Raw genomic sequence first — 16,475 nt, forward strand, 5'->3', positions numbered from 1 at the left:
TTCGTCGCGAGTAGACGGACGCAGTCCGTTGTCAAGGTGCTGTCTACCACGAAAGTGCCTTGACAACGGGCTGCAGTTTAGATGCGACGGTCCGACCCGCGCGCGTCCGCGTCCGTCGACTACATCGCACGCGGACGCGCGCTCGATCGCCGAACTGTTGAACTACATTTAACGCTGTGTGCCTTCGAGCGATTGCCGAGAGATAGACGATCGTTCTTGAGGAGCTGTCCGCGGCCGCCGCCTGAGCGCCACAACGCGCGGCGGCCCCTGCTCTTTTTTGATTTAAATTCGTATATTGAGAATTATATTCACGGGTGATATATGAAACGTTGCCGCTTATGAATCGGTTTTATTATCTCCTCGACGTTGGGTCGGTCCGAGACGAGTTTATGAAACGTCGATTTCGATCAGGAGAAGAAATACACCCTAGGATTAGTTTATTTAAAGTTTAAACGATACGTATTCCGGTGAGTGCGTACTTACGATAGCGTCGTAGTACCGGTGCGATGTTGATCACTGATCGAGCGCCTCGCAGGCAAAGGGACACCCGGACGAGCCGCGCCGGCAACAGGCCGCCGGGCGCGCCTACATGTTGTACGCCACATCACGATGGATTGCGATTTGCGACACGACAGCGCGCCGCGGTCAGATCTCACCCACAGTACAAACCAGGTGCCACACATACGTACTGCGACAACCGTTCTACCTCACGTTAGTTTCTAAGCTGTTATTGTATAAATATATTTTGGAGTTAAAGTACAAAGTAAACTTATCGCCGCGGACGGAGGCCGCTCATGTTAGCTATATATTGTTGTCTAGAAGTGAGTAATGCACAAAGATACGTACTATTGGGCAGTGATCAACATTAAACGTAATTTAGTATAAACTCTGTTTAGATGTGGTGTGGCTCGGCCAAGCGGTTTTGTTGTGTAACACATCAGTAATACGGGTCATTGTTTTGGGGAGGCGAGCTCAGCTCTGCCTACCTCGTAGTCGTTGGCCGAGCCTTATTTTAAATTTATTTCTATTGTAATTTATTACTTACTCTGTTATTGCAGCGCTTAGATATCTCTCTTACGGTGGATAAATGTCGTAAATCAAACAGAGAAAAATTTCCGGTTTCAAAAAGATATTGCTCAGTACCAAATCTATAATCAAAGCCATTGAGAAAAAGCCTAAAGATTACTAGAATTATGTTTCCAAAATAACCATAATACTGTTTTTTTCTTCAAATTGTATACTTTATCGTAAAAGAGATATCTAAACAGTTACTTGTTCAGAAATATATTCAAAAACCAATTTTGAAAACAGGTTTATTTATATTATTTAGTAGATCATTGTGAAGGATAGCTTGTACAAACCATGCAGCTTCTAAAAAAAGTTCCTATGTATGTACGTAAGATGTAATTTAATTAACTAGAGAGGTCGACTGCGGAACCGCTGCGAAGCGAAGGCTTCCTGACGATTTACATGACGGTCAGGTAGTCATTCAGATTTTTGTACTCGTCATTTGGTACGCATGTGTCATTCAAGAAAAAAAAAATATATTTTATATATTCAACACCATATACGGTAGCAGTTCTAGTGATTATTTGTACGCTTGCTACAATCAACTAAGTTTTCTATTAAGAATGACGCAAACAAATACAATTTAATGTTCCTAAACAAGTTCCTTTGCCAACACTAAACGTTCTTCGGTATTTTGAACCTTCCTAACAGTCTTCCTATAGACAAAACTCGCTTCGGAGCCGGAACGCAGTCGCGCAATACAACAAATTATATTAATAATGTTTTAAATATTAACAAATTAAAAAGTACGCGTGGTTACGATCTCCATAGGTGTCCGAACTTTTGTTGGGGTGCGTAGAACCATATTTGGAGACGCGATTTTTACTGTTAAAAAGTTCGTATGGCTAGAGAGATCGCTATATGTAGTGAAAATGATGTTGTGTTCAATCGCTTGCGTTGTACCTCGAGTGGATGACCAATATAGTTTAATTAAAAGTACAAATTGATTAAGAATTACAGCGGCGTCTGGTGATAGACAATTACAGTACAAATTAATGTTAAGAGTAGATACAGGAATACAACAGATGTTTAGATGTAATAATTTCACTCGGGTACAGCGCGTTCATGTACAGTCGCACTTTCTAGATCTTATAATTAGCATACTCCATTGAAATACAAAAAATATAGTTTTCTAATAATGAAAAATCAAAAAAATTACTATTGATAACGGCAAGAATATATGAATATATGAATTAAGCCATTTATTTTATTATATCATATTTAAAGTGGTATATGTTTAGTATGAATTACCAAAGATCTCGAAGTAATATATTCAAATAGATATAAATTGTTCAATCTTATCATTATTGAATTATACAGATGTTAATTATTAAAATACGAATCAATCATGATGATAGTTGAACGATGATCTATATTTTAATTAAGTTGTAATGTGTTTCTAGTCCTATTTTTAAGTTTGTGCGACTGTATATAATGGTATTTATTTTCAAAGAAATCTGTGTTATTTCTAGTCAAATTATTTTATGTATTTTCCAATTTTATCGATATGGACTGAAGATCTTAAATGAATAAACGATATTTTCATACAGCTTTCCTAATCTTCCAAACAAAGCGTCCGTATTGGTAATATTAAATAAAATATAAAGAGAATTATATCCAGGCCTGGCGGGCCTAATCTTAAACTGTGCTTGTTACGCAATATTTGGTTTTAAATTATAATAGATCGGGAGCCATATTCATAAATTAGTGCAGTGTTGGCTAATGTCTTCAGCCTGCGACTCTTGTTCTTGAGGTTCAATCCTCGGATGTTTAACATTCGCTCGAACTGTGACGGAAAACTTCGTGAGGAAACCGGATTAACTTAGTCCAAAAAAGTCGACGTGTGTAAGCCACGGGAGGCTCAACTACTTGCTAATAGATCATGAAACAGATACAGAAATCTGAGGCCCAGACCTAATGATTGTATCACTAATACATAACATATGTATGTTATGTATTTGTAATACAAACGCTAATTTCATATTACAAGACGAATTAACGCGTTACTTAAATAGTTATGTGTTTTAGTTTTCATTTTGATCGTTATTCTTAATATCAGGTGAGCCTTTTGCCCGTTTGCCTCCTATTAAATTAAATTAATATAAATCATTATTTTTTTTCAGTATTATAAAGATACATAAACTTTAGTAATCAACAATAATATCTCAGTGTATTTGTATTAATAAAACTAAAAATTAAATATGTATACATACATATGTACATATGTTGATTAGTTATTTATAAGCCAAATACTGCGTAACAAAGTAATGTCGGTATATGTTCCTAGATCCGTCTGTTTGTTGTTTGTTTTCAATACTACGAAACATTTCTACCGTATTCAATAAATTAAATATACAAATAGTTGTGTTTTTCAATTGTAACGAATGTCCTTATCGAAAAAAGCACTGTCTTTTACAACACCGCCGCCATACACATTATTAATCCTTTGATCCGTTTTTGCATCACTGGTGCCACGGCTGAATGTTATAAAGAAAGAAACTTTAAAAAAGAAATACTTTATTATACACAATATACAGGATATTTAGATAAAGTAAGGTGCTCTGGCCTCCACACTAGGATTCCCAGTGTTGTTGGCAGCCAGTCTTTTCCTTTTAACATATAAACTAATCTAATCTGTATGATATCTACATAACACAAATTTATATTTAAACTTTTTGCACGATAAGAATATTTTCAGTATCAACATAGGACAGGTTGACAAGATATTCTTTGAGATTTTTAGTAAGTGTATGTAATGTGAGTTTTGAAATGTTGGTGATAATTTTGTTTTTAAGGAACTGGTTAAGATGAAGAAGAAGAAGAAGAGTGGAGAAAGAAAGAAAGGGCTTCGGAAGGAGAGAAAGCGTTGGGCGAAGAAAGTGCGTTTTGTGGGTTGCTTTGTGTTTGATGTGGTGTGTCGGGTGTATGGTTCGAAAAAAGTCTGCATATTGCTATTAAGTATAATTGTCTAACAGTTAAATGCTACGTTTTTTTTGAACAATTTTGAAAGTTGAGTAGCGGAAAGGTTTCCTATAGGATATCTTAAGAATGGCACATTGGGTGCGCTCAATTTTCAGCAATGAAGACAATACCGCTCCACCCCATACCCTCTCTTGATTGTATGTGGATCAGAAGGTTTTTTAAGGCGTTTGAAAACCTTTATAAGTTTACGAACTCGGGAAAATAGGTAGTTTATTTGAGGGCCCCAACAAAGCCTTGAATATGTTTAAAGAACTTTATTTTCTTATTACAAAATTGTATTTTATTTACATGAGAAACTTAACATTATGTATATACGAGCGAGAAGACACATCCCAATTTTTTGTCTAGTAGATTCACTCTGACATGTATTTTTGATGCCCTTAATCAATAATTAATCCTAGGTTGTTTTAGTAGTAGAGCCCACTGGCAGAGGACAGTTGCAGTTGCTGTGAAGCTTCAAACATGAGTGTAATTAATTAGGCGGGATAGGGTTTGGTTTGCTTGATTTCGATATGTGAAAACATATGTATTTAGTCTTAGAGGTATTTAGAGAAAGGAAATTTACATTTGATATTTTAAAAAAACGGGAAAATGAAATGAATGATTATCGAATTACAAATGCACCATTAAATGGCTGTATGTAATTGAATTTGGAAATCCTAATCAAATAGGAGATATTTGAGACTAAAGTGGCCAGTACGACAAAACGCCAATTCCATATGTAGGGACCTAATATTTTTCTCATGAAAAATATTCTTCTTAATTTTACCTATATGAATAAATGATTTTTGATTTTTATTAATTTAATTTGTCTTGTTGTAGTATTAAATCGCATTGTCTAATCAATATAAAGTCTAATATAAATTATAAATACCAACGAAAACAACACACTTATTTACCCCACATTAATAATTTCTGAGACCTATAAAGGACCCACGAAATTGAATAATGGCGCTAAAACTTATTCGATCACCACGCATGCGCGATGTTACAGATTATGTAATAATTTAAACGCCATAGAGACGTCATGCTTTAGTATCAGTTGAAATAGCAAGAAATGAATAATTTATGGGTAATATTTTCGTTGAAAATAAGCTAATACTTAATAAAATTGTCGATTGTTTCTGCATATTGTTATTTTTTAGTAGCTCATTTACCTGCAGTATGAGTAGGCTGGAGCCCAGGGCGGCAGATTTTTGGAGCGGCAAATTTGGGATTATCTTTTGATATCTCCTAGAATTTCTGATATTTTAGAAATAGATGTCTGCAACTTTGCCGATGACTTTTCCGTTTCACTTGTACATTTCATCTAACGAACTTCGATATTTTAGAGGAGGCTGCGAATTGGATGGTTTGTATATAAACAAAAATCAAACCGAATAACATTATTTTATAACAATTTTAACGACATTGTTGGATTGTAAATTAATTTTGGATATTACAATTGTAAAGTCAAGTCAAAATCATTGATTCATATATGTAACACAATGTATATTTATGAACGTCAAAAAAGAAATACATAATAATTGCTTTTAATTTTACATTTAGTGCCAGTTCTCAAATCAAGGGCGTAGAACGGAAGAGAAGAACTGGCTCCACTCTTTTTAATCACCAATTTTTTTGTTTAACACAGTGTTTGCAAGAAGCTATAGTACCTAAGTACCATTACACCACATGACTTAAGATATTAATAATGATACAATTAATTGTAAAACAAAGATTTGTCCTCTATCAGCAGGAGGCATGGTGAAATATTAGCACGCACATACGTGGCAACAACACGCAAATACAATGTCGAAATAACTAACATGATACAGGCAAGGGCGGCAAAAACTTCACAGCCTATATCACAGTATATAATCTTTGAAAATTTGTAAAACCTCCACTGCAATTATTTCCTTGTTCCTAGGTTAGAGGATTTTTACTCTATATTAACAGATTAACAACAGTAATTTAAAATTGAATGATTATAACATTAAACGCTATGCTAATTATTATACGCCGGCAGCGTGTATACACTCGGGGTAACTCAGTAAAAAACATATTCTTGAAAGATAAACTTATATGCAAAAGGGGGATCTAACGTCATACAGAGTTTATTATTTTATATTGTTTGTAAGACTAATTAAAATATCTATTATTAAAGAGTGGCGGAGTGTTTCTTGCCAGTTCTGCTCGCCCTTGACTTGCGAACTGGTATGAGTAGTAAATGTAAATTTATAATGAATTTAACATCTTTTCTGTTAAGTGTTATTTTGAGTTTACCAGAATACAATGAAGTTGTGATAAGCAGATAATACTGACATAGTAAAAAAAAAATAGATTGACTTAATTGGTTTTAGTAATTAGTATCTAAACGTAGACCAGATCCAGACTCATACCCAGATCAAGAGTTTATCAAAAATTTATAATTTTGTAAATGGTTTAGAAATTTGCCTAACACTCGTCTTCGACTTTTTATGTCTAAGGCAAGCCGCTTTCCTCACGATGTTTTCCATAACCGTTTGAGCGAATGTAAAATGCACACAAAAAATCCAATGGTGCGCAGCCGAAAATCGAACGTACGACAAGGATGAGAGTTACACGCTGAACCCACTAAGCCCACTGCCCTATAAACAATCCTTAACTATTCAATAATAATAATAATCAATGGCACTACAACCTTTTTAGGTCTGGGCCTTAGATTTCTTTATCTGTTTCATAATCATTTGTTAATCGTATAGGCAAGTATGTGATCAGCCTTCTGTGCCTGACGCACGCCGTCGACTTTTTGGGTCTAATGGAAGCCGGTTTCCTCACGATGTTTTCCTTCACCGTTCGAGCTAATATTAAATGCGCATAGAAAGAAAATCCATCGGTGCACAGCCTGGGATCGAATCTATGACCTCAGTGATGAGAGTGGCACGCTGTTGCCACTACGCCGACACTGATCAACCTTAACTATCAAAACAGTATTATAATCCCAACATAATTACAATATAGAACACAAAGTTGTAGTAAAGTTCCCGCCAAAAAAAATACTCTTAATTAAAGATTATATCCGCGTCAACTGTCGGCTTTAGATTAACACAAAAAAATACAAAAAATCCCTGTTTTATTAAAAAAGCGACACCCATTAAAAATCCGAGGGTGCATTGTAGTGCATCTGTCAAAAGTTTTATAGGAAAACTAAAAAAGGGAGGAATTGTTGAAAAATGGGTTAAACGATGAAAAAATAGCAAAACATTGTAACACGAGGGTTAAACCCGTGACGATGTCAACATTACGTCAACTTAACCCTGGCCATAGGCCGATACGGTATATATTTAATTTAGCATTTTTTGCTACTTATACTATGCTGGCCTGCATGGGCGTCGATTAAATTAATTTCATTTTTTTCAAATGTTTTGGAATATAGACTTAACTAGAGAATTGAGATTCATTTATTGATTACAGGTTCAAAGGAGATCTTATTCAACAAAATCAAAACGTAATAATTCAGAAAAAAATATTTTACGTGATTAGGTCAGCCAATAAGTATAATGTCTATAAGATTTAATATAATATATACTCTTCCTCATACCACACGAACACAATCTTTATATGTTGTGTCTATGATCATGAATAAAATATATGGTTCTGTTTGACGAGAAGCTCAGAAGAGACTATTCTTACGTGACTGTAAACAGAAGAGCTGAACATCCGTCTAGTCACACCAAAAGAGGTCTTAAGTGAAATTAAATGTCTAACTAAAAAGAAGGCACCAGGTTTTGATCTAATTACGGGTGAAGTCCTTCAGCATCTCCCCCGTAAAGCCGTAGTTAAATTGACAACCTTAATTAATGCCTCATTTCGACTTCAATATGTTCCCAATATGTGGAAAGTTGCGGAAGTTATAATGATTCCCAAGCCAGGAAAACCTCCACACGAAGTCACGTCTTACAGGCCAATCTCACTGTTACCTGTTATAGCAAAGCTATTTGAGAAAATCTTTCTCAAACGTCTTAACCCTATTATTGTCAAAAAGCAGCTCATACCAGATTACCAATTCGGTTTTAGAGAAAAACATTCTACCATAGAGCAAGTTCATAGAATCACAAATAATATTGAAAAAGCACTAGAAGAACAAAAAGTCTGCTCCACTGTCTTTCTGGATGTAGCTCAAGCATTTGATAAAGTGTGGCATCGAGGACTTGTTCATAAATTAAGGAAATTACTGCCTCAATTTTCAAATATCCTTGAGTCATATTTAACACAAAGAATGTTTAGAGTACGACAAGATGATGATTATTCAGAACTAAAAGAAATAAAAGCTGGGGTGCCGCAAGGGAGTGTATTAGGTCCGGTCCTGTACCTCTTATACACATGCGATATTCCTGATCTAAAAGATAACGTTATCGCGACCTTTGCCGATGATACTGCTATCATGTCTACGGCGACTACTGAAAAGGAAGCGGTAGTAAAATTACAAAAAGCCATAAATATTGTTGGCTTGTGGACCAAAAAATGGCGGATAAAACTAAATCAGTCTAAATCAGTTCACATAAACTTTTCCAACAAAACATCAAATTACCTGCCAGTATATATTGATAACGTCAAAGTGCCGTTCCAAAATTCAGCTAAGTACCTAGGTATGACGCTAGACACATACTCCGATGGAAGGTCCATGTTAAAAAGAAACGCGAAGAGTTGGATCTCCGTTACTCTAAATTGTACTGGTTGCTCGGAAGGCATTCCACGTTATCAGTACAAAATAAATTATTGATCTACAAACAAGTCCTGACACCTGTATGGACTTATGGTTGCCAGCTGTGGGGCACACAAGAACAGAGTGTCTTCCCTTTAATAGAGACTATAAGTAGCGTTATTGGACACTTACTTATTACAATCCTTTTTAGTAAATTAGGTTAGACTTAAATTACTTATTAGTCTTAAATTAGGCTAGATCGTAATGTTCCATGATGTCGTAGTAAAGACACATGTATATTAAAAAAAAAAAAAAAAAAAAAAACGTGACTGTAAACAATTGTAATCACGTAGCTTCAGAATTCGTGTCACATAAGGAAGACTGCGGTACGCAAGTAACAATAACAATTATTCAATGACTAATCCTAATGTTTATTATATGCATTTATTTAACCACATCAAACTAAATTGAATAATAAATGACAGCTGCACAAACAATGTTTATGATATAATATTATAGACACGAATAATAACAAAATTACTATTTTAATAAATAAATTAAATTTCTCTTTTATATTATCAAGTTAAATAAAACGTTATAATATAAGTAGTTCTCATTATGAAATTTTTCAGGATAAACTGTATGGCGAGAGGTGTTTTAAATAATAAAAATATAAATGTGTTTGTATGTACAGTCTCAAATCTCTATGCTCTGGATCTAGCTAAGGCCAGTTGAAGGCGACAAGCTAAACTCAGTTTTGTCTGTTTATACCTTATAAAATTAAGAAAACCGGAGCAAGCAAAACATTAAGAGCTTTAGATAAACGGCACGATCGAAATTGTGACCCACAATCCCACGATCACGACCCAAGTTCGGCCAAGAATGAACCCGGGGAGAATATAAAACACGCGTTTGGAATTTAAAAATATTAATATGAAGAATTGCGTCTATACACGAATGATAACACTGTATTTATAATGTCCAGTTTCAGTGATGAGGTACAATGACGCACTTGGTGTTAGATAAGAGTTATGAAACCACAGAACTGATTAAAGGTATATTAAGCTCTTGCGGTTATATTATCTGTATTACGTACATTTCGACGCAAACGTCATAGCTTGAGTCTTCAAACGCAAAGATGTACAATAATCATTTCCCAACAAAATTGAGCTAAATTTTCGTTTTAATTAGTCGTAAAAAATATGATTAAGAGTTTATTTAGAGGAGGATACAACTGTGTATATAATGTATATATAAAAGAGATATTAAATGATAAATCACGTACTAAAATTCAAACAATATGTAATCAATCACGGAAATAATTTCACAATCTTGACATTCTCACCCTAACTTTTTATTACAAAAACATCCATTTTCCCTTTTTTAGCAAAAGTTCAATTTTATAAATTCGTTACGAGAATCTCTAAATCATTTCTAAACAACTTTTGTTAACCCCTTGCTAAAGCGTGTCAGACGCGCGACGAAAAAACTAAAAAAAACTTAATTCTCCAAATACACAGTGACCTACATTCATTTGAACCCCGTTTCCTGATTTCTGTAAAAACTCCCCCTTTATTACAACTTTTTATATTTAATTGAATTCAATCCTTTGGAAAAGGGTTCAATAAACCGACATTAGCTTTTTATCTGTGGCGGGATTTTTTTGACGGCTAGCTGTCATTGTCGCGCGCGAAAATTATACGTTTTGTCAAAATTTCGCGCCATTTACCACGGCCATCTGCCGGGGAGAAAAAAGTTTTTAATACAATGCAAATAGGGGTGCAGGACATTAATTTTTAAGGGAATCGATGTTTTTCGATAAAATAGGGAAATGCATTTAAAGTATAACGACATTGTCCCCTTATTTTAATATTAATGTCCGGTACTAAAAGGGATTCTATGTAAGCAATATATTCATATTTGCAAAGATTAATAATTTTATAAGTTAATAGCTCCCTTTGCTTCAATGTTTTTTTAATTACAATATACGCTTTATTTTAATTAATTATGCAGTTTCAACAATATTCTAAACCATTTTTTAGAATATTGTTTAGTTAGTTTAGTTTAGTTTACCATTAATGCTGGCAGTATTTCCGAGCTGTTTTGCGATTATTATTTGTTGCGCGAAAGTAGTAGGTAATTAACAGCTCAGTTTAAATGAAATTAAAATGTCATGACAAAGAACACAAATGATATAAAATCGTAATCAATCTTTGGCGAAATTTTCTAAATAAATTAACAATAGGACCAAACAATAATTTATTACAAAATTATCCATCATAATACATATATTCAAGTAACAAAGTCGCAGCAAGCAATAGCGCTTTATCTTCTACGTCGAGATGTCTTTCGAAGGCGACGCCGTACCTAAAATGATATTTTTTTTTTAGTTTCACGGAATCATTATAGAGCGTTACTCGGAGTCATTCAACTGTGTTGGTGACTTCAGCGTGTATCTCTGAGATCATAGGTTCGATCCCCGGCTGTGCAGCAATGGACTTTCTTTCTATATGCGCTTTAAACATTCGCTCGAACGGTGAAGGAAAATATAGTGAGGTAGGCTTGCCTGAATCCCAAACAGTGTTCGGCGTGTGTCAGGCACAGGAGGCTGATCACCTACTCCCCATTAGATTGACAAATGATCACGACACAGATACAAAAATCTGAGTTTCAGACCTAAATAGCTTAGAACGCCAGTGATTTTATTTCTTAAATTGTAAGTATATTTTGTCGCGTTGTTTAATTCACAAAATGGTAGGAGCGGATAAAATATTTAATAGCTATTGGAGACTTAAATAATCAAATCATTTTACAATTTTAAGTATTTATAAATTCAAGTTGTTCTGCGCTCGTTAATTTACCTATCGTGAAGTGGGGCGAAGAACATGGCATGCAGCAGTCCCTGCCAACGCTTGCAGGAACTACCGACGTGAGATCCGTCCATCTTCTGTATTCTAAATTGCAGATCTTTAAAGAAGCTTATCGTTATACGCGGACCTGTAATGTTTTTATTACAACCAATTTTAAATGTATCAAATTTTAATAGATTAAGTTTTACTGTGGTATTTAAAAAGACTTATGAATAAATAAAAATAAATCCTGTTTGTGCGAATGCGCAAGTACTTGACACAACATTTCAGATGTTAGAGTGACTTCATCTAAATAATCAACTGTAAACACAGGTTACGCTGTGTTTAATTCTCATGTCATTAGTAAATTGAACCCTAAAACCTTCTGTAATTCTTTGAGAAAATCATTATTAGCTTTTATAAAGTAAGTATTTGTTTATTAAACAATATAAGCAACCATTACGATACAAATACAAAACATCTACAGACAAAGCAACATTAAACATTAATAGATTGAAATATTTACAAAGAGACTAACTATTTCTTACAGTATAGGAACTGGCATGAAGCAAACCTTTTGTCAGTTCACTTAAATGAAAAACGTCTAATAATTGTCATGTATCCCCTTGTCGGTCGATATCGTCTCCTAACAGTAAGCACCCTGAGGTCTAGGCGCTGGAGCACTGACAAATTATTATCCTTTTCACGAAACCAGCTTTATCAGATATTTTAACAGAAATTCTCGACACATTCTGAGTTTGTTGCAGCTATTGTTTGCTACAATCACTGCGATGCACTCACATCATTACACGCGCTTTCAAATTTTATTCGAACGATTATATATACAACATCGCAACCAAATGATATGGCGGCCTTCTAACAGTTTAACTGGTGGAAGATCTTAAGTTGGAGACTTAAAGGGCACCTGTGCGCCTGTTATTGTCTTGGCCCCTGTGGATGCCGCTACCATAAGAAATTTGTTACACTTACACAATCACATATTCTAGTATCGATAAGTACGTAGATACTTATTGAACAGTGTATCAGAACAAGATAATACATATCAACGTTTGTGGTTTAATTTTGTAATTTAAGATGATGCCGCCGAAGCCACGTTCCACTGCCTGAATAAGCAAGCGGAAACGAACTGGTTTTAACAATTTACGAAAATATAATCGAAGTATATATACTGGAGAACATTTTATTCGGCCAAAATTAACAAAAAAACAATAAGTTGAAACATGAAGATTTGTAAAATAAGAGGGGCCTAATAAGTTTCGCAAAAAGGCTCTGCCGGGGGTCGGGCGGCCCTGGACATGAAGAAACAGTACACCATCTAATGTACGAAGAATATAGATGATTCATGTAATCTCAAATATATTTGTCATATTCAAAGTAAGGCAATATTCCTTGTATATATGATTACATCTTCTGACTAATAGTGTAACACTTACTAACACGTTCGCTTAGAATACAATTGAAATTACTTATTTGTATTTGCTATTTTAGTTGACCGACTTCAAATTCAAGCATACTTATCGGATATATGAATAAACAGATAGTTCCTTTGGTTTGACAAAAGTAAATAAGTCTTTTGTCAAGTTGACTGGTCCTGTTTATAGATCAAAATTGGTCGCTAATCTAGCAGATTGATTCTGAATTGATTCCAAAGTTGCTTTTAAAGTAGTGCTTAAACACAAAGGTGTGAATTTAATGTGCTATTATAAAGCTTAGAATAAATGAAATTGAAGGTCTTGTGTATTTGCAAAGTTTTAAAATTTAATGTAACAGTAAAAAACCCTGAAGATTTACAAAATAATTAAAAATATTAACGTTATTATTACCTCCGAAAAGTTGTTAGGTACTGTATCCAAAAATATACATTATCAAATAATACGAATATAGGCCTACAGGGATCACAGATCGTTCCCCATGTTTATATTATTTTTGATCAAATAAGTACTTATCCAAGTTCCTAAATCGTAACACATAGAAGAGTGATCGGATCAGATTAAATTCAGAATAAAACGACTGTAAATATTAATTCATTTGTTTTTATTGTGACGAACTCTTTTTTATATATACCTACGTGAAAATGTTTTGACCTATTTGTAAACATACTATATCAGGCTAGGCTATAAACAGGCTATATTTTTAGTGTAATTGGCTGTAGGATTACGAATTAAATAAATATACCTTGAATCCAAAACACGGCATCGCCATTTTGTCTTCGAACGAGGTATATCGGTCGAACTGGTGCCCACTGTTGCTCGATGCTTCCGATTTTTCTTCCGGGAGGAGAAAATACCTAAAACACATCTTAAATTTAAATGAAAGGTCTGCTGAATCATTTCCTACTGTTTTAAGTGAACTGGTCCAAGAACAGTATCAGAGCCTTTACCTTTTGCCTTCCATTAGAGATATCAAGGTTGCGACATCCTGGTACAGATGTTAAAAGATGCTTCCCTCTTCATCAAAATTTCATGTAAATACGTTGGGATCCGAATCGCTGTCGTTATTGTTAATAAACAAACAGAACAAGGGCCTAAATTTTCAGTGTTTCCAACAAAAATAACTAAAATCTTCTACGCTCCGCTCCGCTCTGCTCCGCTCCCAATGAAAAAATTACTTAAGTGCGCAACAATCAGAAATAGTTATTGTTCGAGAAAAACCTTTTACAACTGCTCATAGTTTAATACATATCTATTCGCACCTCTATATTCTGTAACTGGCAAGGAAATATTCTAGAAGTACAGGCGTAGGGACGGTTAATCCTCATCACCTCTTCTGAGGAGCTGTTAAAGACTCGTAGTTGTAGTGGACGCAGGCCATAGCATAGGTAGCCAACCCACCAGCTGGAGAATGAATGAATAAAATATATCAGTAGAGTAATGGAATTATAAAATAGCGGTTTTTATTTGGATATTTTTAAAATAAAATCTAAATCTCGCTATACTTAATAAAACATTAGGCCGTCAAACCCGGAGATCGTGGGTTTAAATCACAGCTCCAATAGAATGAGATTTCTATATGGATATTTAGCACTCTCATACGGAAAGCATCGTGGCGAAACCGGCATTCTCAAAATCCAAAATAGATGTCGTATGTCAGTTACAGAAGGCCGATAACCTTTGTCAATTAAGAATTTTTACCTATTTGTCAATGAAGATTTCAATTACCACGAAACTCATATAGAAATCTTCTCCCAAGGCTAGAGGTCGAAGCGTAAATGTGTTAAATTATTAAGAATTGTATACCTATTTTCCTCTTCAATCGTATAGACGAGGTTACGGTCTGGTGTCCTAACAGAAAAGCGGTTTTTCTTGCCTCTTAAGAAGAGCACAGCTTTCACTCGAAGACGCTTTGTGATGAATAAACGGTCAACTTCAGCTAAATCGCAGAGTACATTTTTATTTGGTGTTTCTTCGGTAACTTCCGGCTCTATCTGTTTACAAGTTAATAATAATCCTGTGGCGCTATGCCAGGCACCTGTCTGACTAAGGATGAGTTTGAGTGTAAGTCATGCCTCGTGATGATTACGCTCACCGTAGGAGCAGTTTTTAATTGCGTAACATAGATATATCTATTGGGGAACTGCCTGGTTAGGATAACAACATATTCCAGATAAAACGCTCACACGTAGCAAGCTGCTTATTAAAAGTTACATGTAACAGTTGAAATACTTCATGAAGTGAAACTTCCTAACCGGCGTTGGAAAAAAAATTACTGTCACATTTTTGGGTTACGCGTCGCATTTTTCCGTTACGCGCCAACTGGTTCTTGTCCCTACCATGAAGAGATTCGAAGCCATTAATAACAAATATATATACTAACGATAACAATGATAGTAATAAATCCATAACAATTAATGAAATTCTGTTATAATCTTAGTAGAAATAAGGTAAAATGAAATAATTGTATTTGTATTCATGTATATGATAATAAAAGCCTTTTGCTAAACTTTATCTAATTTTATTTTATTTAACCAATTTCTGTAGTTGCATATAGTAAATCATTTTTTTTTGTAAAATAAGGTCCTAAAGAAGTTTACACCAGTAATACAAGCACAACTTTTTTTATTCTCACGTCACGACTACGTATTATTTGGTCAGCACACATAATGTTTGTTGTGAAGTTAATGTAGAGAGAAGTGAATATTAATCAAATTAATCAAAAGTAATCGAATTCTCTAATCTTAAACATTTAACCCTGAATGTGCTGAATTCACAAGAATTACAGTATTTATAACTATAAAAAGGTTTAGGTTTAAAGTTTTAACTTGTTTTGTTTATAGTGTTTAATTTAGTTATTATAGTAATAAGTGTTCTATTGTATTAGTATTAAGTTACTGTACAAATAGGAAATAAGGAAAGAAATATTTTAATCTTTTCCCACAGTGGTTGCCTGGACTGAAAGATAAGAGAGCGATAAGGCCGCCAGTGGTTTTAATTATGTCAATTGTACTATAGTTATGCAACAAAGTGTTAATAATGAAAATAAATATAGAATATTACTCTTTCTTCTGTGTCAATATTATTAAATCACATTCGTAACTGACTCATTTATATGCATATGGAAATCATGTATGCAGACCTTGAGTTCAATTACCGCCTTTAAAATTTCCGAATAAAATATTTATTTTAGATCCAATTCCTATTGTATAACGAATTTTTTAGAGTTTCAGGGATGCTATAATTCATTGAAATCCTATAAATCATAACTCTTAACATATGTAAGGAAGGATTTACGTACCTGAGTCTGTGGCAAAAGATCCTTTCCAAGGTCCAGATCCTTTCCAAGGTCCACTAGATCCTTTATTAGTTCTGTATTAGGTTCGATGAGGGCGGGTATAGGCGTCGTCATAATATGTGTATAAAAATTAAAATTAAACTTGATCAAAACATATTAAC

At 34.3% G+C, this 16,475-nt stretch overlaps 1 protein-coding gene across 1 annotated transcript; it reads right to left on the bottom strand.

Moving 5' to 3' along the window:
* Positions 1 to 10,960: 10,960 nt before the first annotated feature.
* Positions 10,961 to 16,475, bottom strand: LOC123711075 (phospholipid scramblase 2-like). Its single transcript, XM_045663480.1, has 6 exons — positions 16,318 to 16,475; positions 14,823 to 15,010; positions 14,279 to 14,420; positions 13,762 to 13,873; positions 11,578 to 11,713; positions 10,961 to 11,083 (listed from the first exon to the last, which is right to left on the bottom strand). Exons 1-6 carry the CDS (start codon positions 16,426 to 16,428, stop codon positions 10,987 to 10,989), a joined length of 786 nt encoding a protein of 261 aa, XP_045519436.1. The 5' UTR covers positions 16,429 to 16,475; the 3' UTR covers positions 10,961 to 10,986.

This window comes from Pieris brassicae, chromosome 6 (assembly GCF_905147105.1).
Source record: "Pieris brassicae chromosome 6, ilPieBrab1.1, whole genome shotgun sequence".
Lineage (NCBI taxonomy): Eukaryota > Metazoa > Arthropoda > Insecta > Lepidoptera > Pieridae > Pieris > Pieris brassicae.

Bases quoted from the DNA above. Each gene is read 5' to 3' on its own strand.
- LOC123711075 (XM_045663480.1), bottom strand. From the start codon at position 16,428: ATGACGACGCCTATACCCGCCCTCATCGAACCTAATACAGAACTAATA. The intron at 11,714-13,761 runs GTATATTTATTT...AAAACATTACAG, and splicing joins TGCCGTGTTTTGGATTCAAG to GTCCGCGTATAACGATAAGC. The intron at 11,084-11,577 runs GTAAATTAACGA...ATATCATTTTAG, and splicing joins TTCGCCCCACTTCACGATAG to GTACGGCGTCGCCTTCGAAA.